The sequence below is a fragment of the Papio anubis genome, chromosome 7, assembly GCF_008728515.1.
Source record: "Papio anubis isolate 15944 chromosome 7, Panubis1.0, whole genome shotgun sequence".
In the NCBI taxonomy this organism is placed as follows: domain Eukaryota; kingdom Metazoa; phylum Chordata; class Mammalia; order Primates; family Cercopithecidae; genus Papio; species Papio anubis.
The window spans coordinates 110148070-110161701 of NC_044982.1; the positions used below are offsets into that span (position 1 = coordinate 110148070).

The 13632-nt window shown below is 46.5% G+C and overlaps 1 protein-coding gene across 2 annotated transcripts in view; it reads left to right on the forward strand.

Annotated features, from left to right (window-relative positions):
- RASGRF1 (Ras protein specific guanine nucleotide releasing factor 1) overlaps positions 1 to 2993 on the forward strand; it is a 129620-nt gene extending 126627 nt beyond the window's left edge. For both annotated transcript variants that reach the window (XM_031668439.1, XM_021940809.2), the window contains exon 27: positions 1664 to 2993. In XM_031668439.1, the coding sequence (XP_031524299.1) occupies positions 1664 to 1756 (93 nt within the window). In that variant the 3' untranslated portion in view covers positions 1757 to 2993. The remainder of the gene's footprint in view (positions 1 to 1663) is intronic.
- The last annotated feature ends 10639 nt before the right edge of the window (positions 2994 to 13632 follow it).

Genomic DNA, 13632 nt, shown 5'->3' on the forward strand with positions numbered 1-13632 from the left:
CATGCGTTCTAGAAAGGACTGTTCACATGACGCTACTATCTAGACATAAAAGACTATTTCACACAGTCATAAAATCACCATGTCTTTATCAGTGGGTGTAGGTTAAACCAGACTGTGATATCTAAAGTCATCTTCCTAGAAGTGCTGGGTATGAGCTGCTAATCGGACATAGTAATCACTTTATCTGCTATCAGCATAGCAGACAGCTGGTTCCATCCTTTATAGTAGCAGAGTCAATTAGCCAAGACAAAAGCAGCAGACTTTATTTTTCTCAAGCAGCTATCAAAAGATTCCCAAACATATAATAAGAAAATTTGGCTAGGCACGGTGGCTCGCACCTGTAATCCCAGCACTTCGGGAAGCCGAGGCAGGTGAATCACTTGAGGTCAGGAATTCAAGACCAGCCTGGCCAACATGGCAAAACCCTGTCTCAACTAAAAATACAAAAATTAGCCAGGCATGGTGGTGCATGCCTGGGATCCCAGCTACCCAGGAGACTGAGACAGGAGAATCGCTTGAACCCGGGAGGCAGAAGTTGCCATGAGCGCAGACTGTACCACTGCACTCCAGACTGCGCGACAGAGCAAGATGCTGTCTCAAAAAACATTTTTTTTTTTTCTTTCTGCTCTGGATTTATGTAGGGGTGAGAAATGTGCCTTTAGTTCCAAACAACTGACAAATAAATAAGTCTTGGAAAGACACTTTATGGAGCAGGGGGCTGCCTGTGAGGTTAGAGCTCAGATCTCTCATTGCACATTTAATGCACAGGCATTCAGCAAAATGCTTCAGAGCAGGAGTGGGGTGGGGAGAGAGGGGAAGACAGGATAACCTAACTCATATGATGCATCTTTCTGATTTTCCACTCTTAAGATTTCTCCCCAGGGTAAGAAAAAGGGAGGCTCTTCTCTCACACAGCCTCCATTTCTACTTGCCTCTCTTGGAGTGAATCTCTCACAGTACCATGTAATCCTAGTGCTTAAATATATTTTATCCCAACATTTTATTATAAAACATTTTATTTTATTTTAAGACAAGGTCTGTACCCGAACTGGGGTACAGTGGTGTGAACACAGCTCACTGCTGCCTTGACCTCCTGGGCTCAAGTGATCCTGCTGCCTCAGCCTCCCATGTAACTGGAACCACAGATGCACACCACAATACCCAGCTACTTTTTTGATTTTGCGTAGAAACAGGGTCTCACTTTGTTGCCCAAGCTGGTTTCAAACTCCTGGGTTCAAGTGATCCTCCTGCCTCAGCCTCCCAAAGTGCTGGGATTAGAGGCATGAGCCACCATGCCCAGCCTTATGAAACTTTTCAAACATACGGAAACACTGACAGAATTGTGACAGACAGATCAAACATAAACACTGACAGAATTGTGAACACATATATCCGCCACCTAGTTTCTACAATTGACTTTTTTTTTACTTTTGTACCAACCTTAATATTATGACAATATTAAATAATAATCCTAAGACAATACTTACGTCAACTACTGAAAACTTATGTCAAGATGGAACACTACTGAATGCATTTTTGCCTCATGTGCCAACCTGACTCTCCCCAGGAAGAGACTTGGGCCCTAGGAGATAAAGGGCATCCACAATCAGTACTATGGAGGTCCCACAACCCTCCCATTCCCTTTTCTCTTTTCTTTTCTCAGGTAACGCAATATTTACTGGACCAATCTTTTGTAATGGATGAAGAAAGCCTCTACGAGTCTTCTCTCCGAATAGAACCAAAACTCCCCACCTGAAGCTGTGCCCAGCCCAGACCCAGCTGTTCCCGGGGACACGTGCTAGATAATACTGTACATATTCGTTTGGTTTCACTGGATTTTCTTCTTCAGTATGTGCTTCTCCAAGAATACAAATCGTCCTTGTTCTTAGATTCCTGTAGAACCGGAATATGAGTTTCTGCACCGTTTCAGACTTTGCCCACCCGTCCCTCCCCTCGTCTCCTGCAGTGCCTGTTTCTTTTAAACAGCTGTACTCTTGGTCCCTCTTCCCTAGACTCCTCACTCTTCTCAGAGGGGAAACAGCACCCTTGCATACAAGAACCTCAGACTCCAGTCCTGCTTCCGTCCCTCCCCAGCCCAGGCTCCTGGGTTGAGGTGGCCACCCAGGCATCCTCCCAGCATGTTCCATGTAGTTGTTATAACTGGGTGGGGGGTGGGGGGCGGCGGGAGGGGGAACCATACCCTGAAGTCCAGTCATTGACAAATCTTCCCGCTGATGGTGATGTCAATTTCCAAAGCAGCTTCTCCAGCCAAAATCGCAGGTCTCAAAACTCCCCATCTGTCTCCCAGTAACCTGGACGGAAGGGAGTCCTCTCTGCTCAGAACCACACCCCTCGTACAAATGCTGCCATCTCGTTCAGGCCCCATGTTGCTCCTTGCTCTAGGATTAACACCAGATAGCATGAATAGCAGTCTCAATACAACTGGATAAGGCCCTAGACTTCCCGAGGAAACAGAGTCACAAACACCAAGCCACGTCGACTCTTGCCGACCACCGGCCCAGCATTCACTGAAAGTCGGGAACACAAAAATATCACTTTTCCTCTTTAAGCCGCCTAACGGTCACTACAAGCTTACATTGAGATGCTCTAAGTCTGTATACCTTGTGATAATTAGTACCACACTGTAGAATTAGGAAATCAATAACCAAGTGTTTTTATTGCATATACTGTAGTCCTGTCTAAATGCCTTCTAGCAGGAATATAGTAATGTAGTGCTTATTCTGTGAATATTACCATGTATTTTTTACATTGTACAGTATAGAAAACACAGGTTAACTCCGAAGTGGCAGGCATGCTCCACTACAACAGACAGACAACTTTTGCTGTAAGCAATACCTAGTGGTATGAGAATTCTATTTCAAGTCCTAAAATATTTCAACTTACAGCTCGTTTGGAAAAAAATTTCCATTTTTGTAAAAATATATGTTTCCTGATTACCTCTTGCTAATAAATCTATTCTATCTCAGGGTGAACAGCGAGTTTTGATGGGTTTCATTTGTTCAGTCAAAGAATATTTGATGAGCACTTGCTCCTTACCCAGCCCAGGCTGGGACCAGAGATCCAGAGTGTCAAGGACACTATCCCTGCTTTTTAGGCACCAACAGTTTGATGGGGAAGACTGTTTCAGTTGCCTACTGCACCAAGAACAACCCACTCCAAAACATAATGGCTTAAAACCATTTTTTGTTACCTTTCACAGTTCTGTGGGTTGACTGGGTCCAGCTGTCAGTTCTTATTTGGAGTCTCTCATGAAGTTTCAGTCACACAGCAACTGGGGCTGGAGTCATCTGAAGGCTCAACTGGACCAGGCGGTGCTCTAGTTGGTGCACCAAGATGGCGCTGTCACATGGCTGGGTGTTGATGTCTGCTGGGCTGCACTAGGGCTGCTCATGGGAGCATCCACACATGGCCTCTCTATGTGGCTTGGGCTCCTCACAGTCTGGCACCTGGGTTCCAAGAGCGAAGCTGCAAGGCTGAAGCTGCAAGGCTGCCCAGATGGCATCCTGCCCAGCTGTGTCCTCACTGTCACCCAGGAAGGGAAGCCCCGGAACACCACCCTCAGTCACAGGCATGGGGCCCACTGTAAGGCACAACCCCTTCCAGAGCTCCCAAGGCCGCCTCCCCTGGGACCTGCAGCCACCTGGCTCCATAACCGCTTTTCCGTTTCCTCCAGACATTTCCATCCCCTACTTTGTGCTCGGATCTGAGGGGGATAGCAAGTGGAGAAAGAGGGGATCTAGAGGGAGAAGGTTCTAGATCCTTCTTTTGACTGCCAGCTGGTTTTGACTGCCAGCATTACCTGCTTCATGAGCTCAGCCAAGTCACTTAACCTGTCAGAGCTTCAGTGTTCTCATTTGAAAAATGGGGAGGAAAATGATGTCTCATGACAGAGTAAAATTAAATGAATTATTATAATTAATGGTATTAAATACCATTAAACAGTTAGTGGTAGAGAAGAAAGAGTGTGTTTTGAGGTGCCAGTGAAGTAGTATAATACAAGCTGCTTTGTTAAGCAAGACATCAGCTGTTACTCTTTTTTTTTTTTTTTTTTTTTGAAACGGAGTCTTGCTCTGTCGCCCAGGCTGGAGTGCAGTGGCCGGATCTTGGCTCACTGCAAGCTCCGCCTCCCGGGTTTACGCCATTCTCCTGCCTCAGCCTCCCGAGTAGCTGGGACTACAGACGCCCGCCACCTCGCCCGGCTCTTTTTTTGTATTTTTTACTAGAGACGGGGTTTCACCGGGTTAGCCAGGATGGTCTTGATCTCCTGACCTCGTGATCCGCCCGTCTCGGCCTCCCAAAGTGCTGGGATTACAGGCTTGAGCCACCGCGCCCGGCCAGCTGTTACTCTTGACACCAAAAGCCATCCTGGGGTTCCATGGGTCAATGGCCTTGATACCAAAACAAACTTGGGTCCACCTGCCCGGCACAGCAAAGCCAAGCACTGACACTGGGATTGCAGCGAGAGAAAGTGAGGCGTTTATTGCAAGGACACCAAGCAAGATGAATCACGCCACTCATGCTTAACACCTGAACTTAAGTCTTTACCCTACCTGATGGCTTACAGGTAAGAGTTTTTAAAGTTGGGATGGCAGGGGTGACAGGCAAGGTCATAAATCAACACACAGAGGCTATATATTGGTTAACGTATAAAGGCGGTTGCATCTTGAGGCAAGTGCTGTGCACCAGTCATAGGTGGAGTCAAAAATTTTCTGGGCCAGGCGCAGTGGCTCACACCTATAATGCCAGCACTTTGGGAGGCTGAGGCGGGAGGATTGCCTGAGCTCAGGAGTTCAAGACCAGCCTGGGAAACATAATAAAACCCTGTCTCTACTGAAAATACAAAAAATTGGCCAGTCTCAGTGGCTCACGCCTGTAATCCCAGCACTTTGAGAGGCCGAGGCAGGCAGATCACGAGGTCAGGAGATGGAAATCATCCTGGCCAACGTAGTGAAACCCTGTCTCTAATAAAAATACAAAAAATTAGCTGGATATGGTGGTGCGCGCCTGTAATCCCAGCTACTCGGGAGGCTGAGGCAGGAGAATCGCTTGAACCCAGAAGGCAGAGACTGCAGTGAGCCAAGATCGCAACACTACACTCCAGCCTGGTGACAGAGTGAGACTCCATTTCAAAAAAAAATTAGCTGGGCGTGGTGGTGCACACCTGTAATTCCAGCTACTCAGGAGGCTGAGGCAAAAGAATTGCTTGAACCCAGGAGGCAGAGGTTGCAGTGAGCCGAGATAGCACAACTGTCTTCCAGCCTGGGCGACAGTGCAAGACTCTGCCTCAAAATAAATAAATAAATAAATAATAATAAATTTTTTAAAGATTTTCTGATCTGTAATTGGTTAAGGAAGAGAAGCTTTGTCTAAAAATTTGGGATCAGCAGAAAAAAAATGTTAGCTCTGACTTGTGGACATGACCTCCTCCAGGCCCCTCAGGAAGAAATTTAGAACAAAACTGCAGCCAGAGTTCAGTTCTATGTGCCAGTGGGTCCATTCGGTGGGGTCCCTTCCTCTTCACTGAAGGTGAAAAGCACAGTTGGGCAGTTTGGCCTTCCAGCCTCAGGAGGGAGGCTTCTGCCTCCATCCCCACAAGCAGACACTGGGGCAATGGATGCATCAGATTGGAACCCAAGCGTTTCTTCATTTATTCAAAATAGGAAGGCAGTGTGGTGGAGTGATTACAAATTCTAGAGCAGGCCAGGTGTGGTGGCTCACGCCTGTGATCCCAGCTGAGGCGGGAGGACCACTTGAGGTCAGGAGTTCAAGACCAGCCTGGCCAACATGGTGAAACCCTGTCTCTACTAAAAATACAAAAATTAGCTGGGCGTTGTGAGGTGCTTGTAATCCCAGCTGCTCCAGAGGCTGAGGCTGGAGAATCGCTTGAACCCCAGAGGTGGCGGTTTCAGTGAGCCAGGATCACACCACTGCACTCCAGCCTGGGCAACAGAGCAAGACTGTCTTAAAACAAAAACAAGCTCTAGAGCAGCGGTTACCAACGGGGCGATTTTACTCCTCACCTCAGAGTCTGGAGACATTTTTGGTGGTCACAGTTGGGGAGGCCAGGTGATACGTCTACTAGGTAGAGACGAGAGATGCTGCTAAATAGCCTACAATGCACAGGACAGCCCCTACCACAAAGAATTATGCAGCCCAAAATGTCAATCATGCTGAGTTTGAGAATCCGTGCTCTAGAGCCAGACTGCTCAGGTTCAAATCTCGGCTTCACTGCTTACTAACCATATGACCTTGGGCAAGTTACAAGACCACTCTATGCCTCAGTTTTCCCACCTGTACAATGGAGACAAGAATAGTACCTGCCTTGCCAGGTTGTTGTGAGTATTAAATGAGCTGCTACAGGTGAGGTGATCAGCACGTGGCAAGTGCTTGAGAACCATCAGCTGTTGTTCATTCATGAAATATTTCCAGAGCACTTACTTTGTATCAGGCCCCATTCCAGGCATTGCTGACCTAGTGAACAAAGCAAACAAGATCCCTGCCCACACAAGGCCTATGTTCTAGTGGGCAGTGGGGAGTGAGCAATTTTTAAAAATACCCAAAGGAGGCTGGGCGCGGTGGCTCACGCCAGTAATCCCAGCACTTTGGGAGGCCAGAGGTGGGTGGATCACCTGAGGTCAGGAGTTCGAGACCAGCGTGATCGATATGGAGAAACCCCGTCTCTACTAAAAATACAAAATTAGCTGGGCATGGTGGCGTGTGCCTGTAATCCCAGCTACTTGGGAGGCTGAGGCAGGAGAATTGCTTGAACCCAGGAGGTGGAGGTTGTGGTGAGCCAAGATCACACCATTGCACTCCAGCCTGGGCAACAAAGGCAAAACTCCGTCTCAAAAAAATTAAATAAATAAATAAATACATACATACATACATAAAATGAAATACCCAAGGTAGGGTGATAAAGACCACGAAGACAATCAACAGGGGAACACTGAGGCTGGGCCGTCTAGCCTGAAACTTGGATAATGCAAAGCCAGATACCTATCGTTAAGGAAGCTGTGAGGTCATCACTCACTCACTAACCTTGAGAGTGAGTCCGGGACTCCTCTTATAGGCCTGCTGGGCACCCCCCAGGGATGAAAATAAAGGAAAATCTTGAGTTCCTTCAGGAGAAATTCCAGGCACCTCCTCTCCCGGAGAAGCAAATGAGAAACTTGATAAGCAGGAAGGTAACAGTAGCCTGAAACAATAGCCAAGGAAGTTAGAGTGATGGGATGTTCCCTACGAAAACCAAAGATAACCTCTTAATATATATTATTTTTCAGAAATGCAGATGACCCTAGCACATAGCAGGTAAGGGGTAACTGGAACTAACCTCTGTCCATCACTCTTTGCTCTTCCTGAGGGACCTGGAGGAGGTCATGCCCACGAGCCAGAGCTATCATTTTTCTCTGCTGATCTCAAATGTTTAGACCGAGCTTCTCTTCTTTAACCAATTACAAATCAGAAAATCTTCGAATCCACCTATGACCCATGCCCTCCTCCCCAAGATGTCCAGACTTTTTAGGTCCAACCAATACATAGCCTCCACGTTATGGGGGTTTGTTGCTGTTGTTTGTGGTGGTGGTGGTGTTTATTTGAGACAGGGTCTCACTCTGTTGCCCAGGCTGGAGTGCAGTGGCATGATAATAGCTCATTGCAGCCTCAACCTGCTAGGCTCAGGTGATCCTCTCACCTCCGCCTCTCGAAGAGCTGGGCCCACAGGTGTGTGCCACCTTGCCCATCCTGCCTCCATGTATTGATTTATGACATTGCCTGTAACCTCTGCCTCTCCACCTTCAAAAGCCCTTGCTGTAAGCCATGAGGGAATTCAGGTCTTAAGCATGAGCTGCCCGATTCTCCTTGCTGGGTGCCCTGCAATCATTGCCTCCCTTTCTCTCACTGCAATCCCAATGCTAGTGTTTGGCTTTGCTGTACCAGGTGGGCAGACCCAAGTTCTGTTTGGTAACAACCTGCTGCAGATGGTCAGTGTTCTGATCTGGCAGGAGGCACTGGGCGATTCTCAGGGGCTTTTCCAGGACCTACACTAGGATGAGGCAAGAGAAGCACCCACTCAGGTATAACGTTTAAGGGGCTGCCAAAAAAAAAAAAAAAAAAAAAACAGTATTATTATTGAAATGAATAACATTTTACGGCAATATTTTAAAAAGTCAAAATTTACAATAAAATCCACAATGACCAAGACACCAAACTAATCAAAGACAGGATCAATATTTCTGGTGTTCTTCTTTTGCCTCAGGCTTCAAAATGTTAGACACTGGGCTTCTTGGCCCTTGGTCAATGAGTCATAAAATACTTCTAGTTCACAGAAGGAAATAGCACTCTAGGCTCTAGGCTAGTTCCTGGGGAGAGAGGCAGTGGGTTTGGTTAGCTTCTCTGTTTACTGGTGGATGTATGTGGTTGGTTGGTTTTTCAGGATCTTCCCTCCCAACTCTATGAAGGAGTTTTTTAAGGTCAGCACAGACAAAAGTTTGCACCTGGCCTATTAGCATTCTTTGGTGTAAGTGGGTTTCACAATGGCAGATGGTGCCACCTGTTGATGTATGACTGCCCCTCAGCAGGCTTCATGCTCTTGCCTGGTATTTAAAGATTATAGTCTCTTTCCAAACAGTGGCCCTGTGGAGGCTTCCCTGGCTGCCACGCCAATAACAAGCTGAAGAGGCAGGTTGTTATTGTCAGGGGAGTATGAAGGTGCCACCCAGAACCACCCACCCTTTAAGCATTCATGAAGTGCCTGTGTGTGTATACCTAGGTAACAAGTATGTAACCAGCTCCTGACCTCCCCGAGCCCATGACCCAGCTGGAGAGTGGAAAACCACAGGTCAAATAACATGTGTCTAGCTCCCAGCCCACACATCGCTCCAGACTCCAGATCCTTATAGCCAACCACCTAGAAGCCGTCTCAATTTGAGGGCCCTATTTCCACCTCCAACTCACCTGGTCCAAACTGATCTCATCTTCTCCATCACATCTCAGCTCCCTCAACTCCCCACTCAGTTGTGCAAGCCAGAAACCCAGAGGTCACCCCTAACCCCTCATCTTTCTCTTCCTTCCCACAAAGGGTCACCACATCCAGTCAATATTAACCTCCTAATTATCTTTCTAATAGAGGCAGGAGGCAGAGAAATTCTAGGCAGACAAGGGCAGGTTCCCAGCAAAACCCCACCTTCCAGCTGAAAACCCTGTAACCCACAGTCCAAAGTGAGAACTTATGTCCCTGTTTGCCCTCTCCCAGTTGATTCTTTCTGAATATTATTATTATTTTTTTTTAACCAATCAAATGTTGCCTTTTCCAAAACTACCTATGGCCCACCCCACCCTGTATCCTGTGCCTATAAAGACCCCAGATTCAGTTGGTAGAGGGGAAGCAGCGGCTTGACTGGAGAGAGGCAACTTGACTTCAGAGGAATGACTGGACTTCAAAGGAGAGACCACTTAACTTCAGAGAAGAGCTGGCTGGGGATAGCTGGACTTCAGGGAAGATTACCTGCCTGTCCCACCCCCTCTCCAGCTCCCCTCTCTGCTGAGAGCCATTTCCACCACTAAATAAAATTATCTGCCTCCACCATTCTTCAAGTGTCTGTGTGACCTCATTCTTCTTGGACACTGGACAAGGGCTTGGGACCCACCAGTGTGGGTACCCAAAAAAGGCTATCACACTGGCCCTTTGCCCTTGCTGGTGGAGGGCAAACCCCCACACGATGAGGCAAGGGACTCACTGAGCTGATAACACACCACTGTCCATGGACAGTGGAGCTAAGAGAGCATTGTAACACGCCCTCTGCGGTTTCAGGGGTCACAAGCACCCCCACCTGGGTGCCGCTGCAGCGCCTGCACAGAGCCTGCTCCTGCTAGTGCTCAAAGTAGCCAACCAGATCTCACGCTTGTTCACCCATGCCTGATCTGTCCATGGGGCCTGCATGGAGTCATTATGCTAAGTGAAATAAGCCAGTCACAAAAGAACAAATTCGTATGACACCCACTCATATGAAGTACCTAAAGTAGTCAAATTCATAGAGACAGAAAGTAAAATCGTGGCTGGCAGGGGCAGAAGGAAGTTATTGTTTTATAAATATAGAGTTTCAGTTTTGCAAGGTGAAAAGAATTCTGGAGATGGACAGTAGTGGCAGCTGCACAATAATGTAAAATTCCCTAATGCTACTGAAACATACATTTAAAAGTGGTTAAGGCCCGGCACAGTGACTTATGCCTGTAATCCCAGCACTTTGGGAGGCCAAGGTGGGTCGATCACTTGAGGTCAGGAGTTCGAAACCAACCTGGCCATCATGGCGAAACCCCGTTTCTACTAAAAATACAAAAATTGGTTAGGCGCAGCGGCTCACGCCTATAATCCCAGCACTTTGAGAGGCTGAGGCAGGAGGATCATGAGGTCAGGAGTTCAAGACCAGCCTGGCTAACATGGTGAAACCGCATCTCTACTAAAAATACAAAAACTAGCCAAGTGTGGTGGCATGCATCTGTAGTCCCAGCTACTCAGGAGATTTGAGGCAGAAGAATTGCTTGAACCCAGGAGGCGGAGGTTGCAGTGAATGGATATCATGCCAGTGCATTCCAGCCTGGGCGACAGAGCAAGACTCTGTCTCAGAAAAAATAAGGGTAAGATGGTATATTTTATGTTATATGTATTTTGCCACAATAAAAAATTTTAAATAACAACAAACCCATAATGCATAATGCATTATGCATTAACTTTTCAAAATAAAAAATAACCATTTTCCAAAACAGTTTAGTGAGAAGACTGGCATCATTTTACATTTTTGCAAATTTCTTTAATATGTGGCTTAACAGAAGCAGCTGCTTCTGAATTCAATCAGCTATGATATCACAGGCCACGCAGACTTTGGAAAACTACTGTATGGTCATGAGAGAATAAGAAGGAAAAGGATAATATCTTAATATTGGTGTAGAAATTGTCTCTACCTCACAAACGCCTTTTGAAAGCCACCACTCTGAACCAAGCCTTGACTGGACTTTTTTTCTTTTTTTTTTTTTTTTTGGAGACAGAGTCTCACTCTATCCCCCAGGCTAGAGTGCAGTGGCGCCATCTCAGCTCACTGCAACCTCCGCCTCCTGGGCTGAAGCGATTCTCCTGCCTCAGCTTCCCGTTCTCCTGCCTCAGCTTCCCAAGTAGCTGAGAGTACAGGCGCACACCACTGTGTCCGGCTATTTTTTTTTTTATTTTTAGTAGAGACCAAGTTTCACCACGTTGGCTAGGCTGGCCTCAAACTCCGGACCTCAGGTGATCCATCCGCCTTGGCTTCCCAAAGTGCTGGGATTACAGGCGGGAGCCACCATGCCCACTAGACCTGTATAATCTTGCCCTCTCAAACTCCTAGGCTTTCTATGTCCTTTCTCAGGCATTAATTTTCCTTCCAATCTTTTTTTCAGCTACAGTCGAAGTGATCTTTCCAAACACCAATCTGATCATATTACTCTTCTTTAAATTCTCTAAGGCCATCCCATTCCTCTCAAGATAAAGTTCAAAATCCTTAATGTGGTCTCCAACGAGGAGACCTATGGTTTTCTTGTCTACCTCCTCTCTCCTTGCTTCCTGGGCTCCAGCCACACAAGCCTTCACTCTGTGTTTCCAACCAAACTTCTTTCCAACTCCAAGCCTTTGCACATCCTATTCCCGCTTTTCCTCAATATTTATCAGATGGTCTTTCAAGACACCATACCTCTGTCATACATTCTCATGCCTCCTATTTATTTTCCTTACCTAATTTGTTACTTAATTCCTGTCTTCCTCACTAAAGCATAAACTCCACAAGAGCAAAAACATGGCTGCTTTATTCATCACTGCCTGGTATATTGTGAAATTCTACAGTGAAGGTTTATTGAACAAATGAACCAGGTCTTTTCTATTCAAAATGTGACTCCTAAACCAGCAACATCTGGACAGCCTAGGAATTTATTAGAAATGCAGAATCTCAGGTCACAACTAGACTTCCTGAATCAGAATCTGCATTTTTTTCTTTTTCCTTTTTTGCTTTTTTTTCCAGACAGAGTCTCACTTTGTCGCTCAGGCTAGAGTGCAGTGGCGTGATCTCGGCTCACTGCAACCTCCACCTCCCTGGTTCAAGCAATTCCCCTGCCTCAGCCTCCTGAGTAGCTGGGATTACAGGCACATGCCATTGCCACCATGCCCAGCTAATTTTTTCATATTTTTATTAGAGACAGGGTGCATGCACCATGTTGGCCAGACTGGTCACGAACTCCTGACCTCAGGCAATCTGCTCACCTCGGCATCCCAAAGTACTGGGATTACAGGCGTGAGCCACTGCGACCGGCCCAGAATCTGCATTTTAACAACATCCCCAGGTGATTTGTATACACTTGACCATTTTAGAAGCACTAGTATAATATTGTAAAACAGCGATACTCTGTCTCAAAAAAAGAAAAAGGAAAACCCTCCTATGCATGGCCCGACGTAACCCTTCCCTATAGAAAGACCCTACAAAACTAACCCACACACTACCCTTGAGGAGCAGCTGTTCCTTTTCCTTTCTTGGTTCTGGTTCCCTTGTTCACAAGCTAAAATAAACTTTCTTTGCTATCGTGTCTGGTGATCTCTCTTGATTTCTATCCTGAGAGATTATAAGAACCCAGGTTGCCACTAACAAAAGCACCTACCACATCTGACTGTTCATATCACTCTCAGCATGGTGGGCACCATCATCCCCATTTTGCAGATGAGGAAACTGAGACTGTTGCACAGCAAGTGTCCAGCCCAAAGTTAATAATAAATGTCAGAGCAAGGGTCTCCTGTCCCTTCCCACTTCCCTGCCTTCGTCAAAGCTGTTGCCTCCACCCTGAGCACCATTTTTGCTCTGTCTTTTCTGCCTTTCCAAATCCCATCCTTCTTCAAATGTCCTTCCCTCCAGGAAGCCTTTCCTGATTTTCTCCCAGGCAAGGGCTTCATCTGTACCCATCTCAGGTCAATAGGCTCTGCCTGATGGCACAGACCTATGTCACTTCCCTCACATGAGATTCCACATGGGCCAGGGAAGTCTGACTTGGCTGGTGTCTCATGCAGCTCCCTGATCCATGTCTGACCCATGGGAGATGCTCAGGAATCAGGTCTGATTCAAAGCGGGTTTCCATGAAAAAGGAGATAAAGTGGACTTCATCAAAATTATAACTTCTGTGCATCAAAGGACATCATTAAGAAAATGAAAGGACAACCTATAGAGTGGCAGAAAATATTTGCAAATCAAGTATCTCACAATGCTTTAGTATTCAGAATACACAGAGAACCCCTATAACTCAACAACAAAAACCAGACAACCCAATTACAAATCAATTAGCCAGGCGTGGTGGAGGGCACCTGTAATCCCAGATACTCGGGAAGCTGAGGCAGGAGAATTGCTTGAACCCAGGGGATGGAGGATTCAGTGAGCCAATATCGGGCCATTGCACTCCGGCCTGGGCAATAGAGCAAAAACTTCGTCTAAAAAAAAATAGACAAAAGATTTGAATAGATATTTCTCCAGAGAAAATGCACAAATAGCCAACAAGCACATGAAAAGATGTTCAATACCACTCGTCATTAGGGAAATACACATCAAAACCACA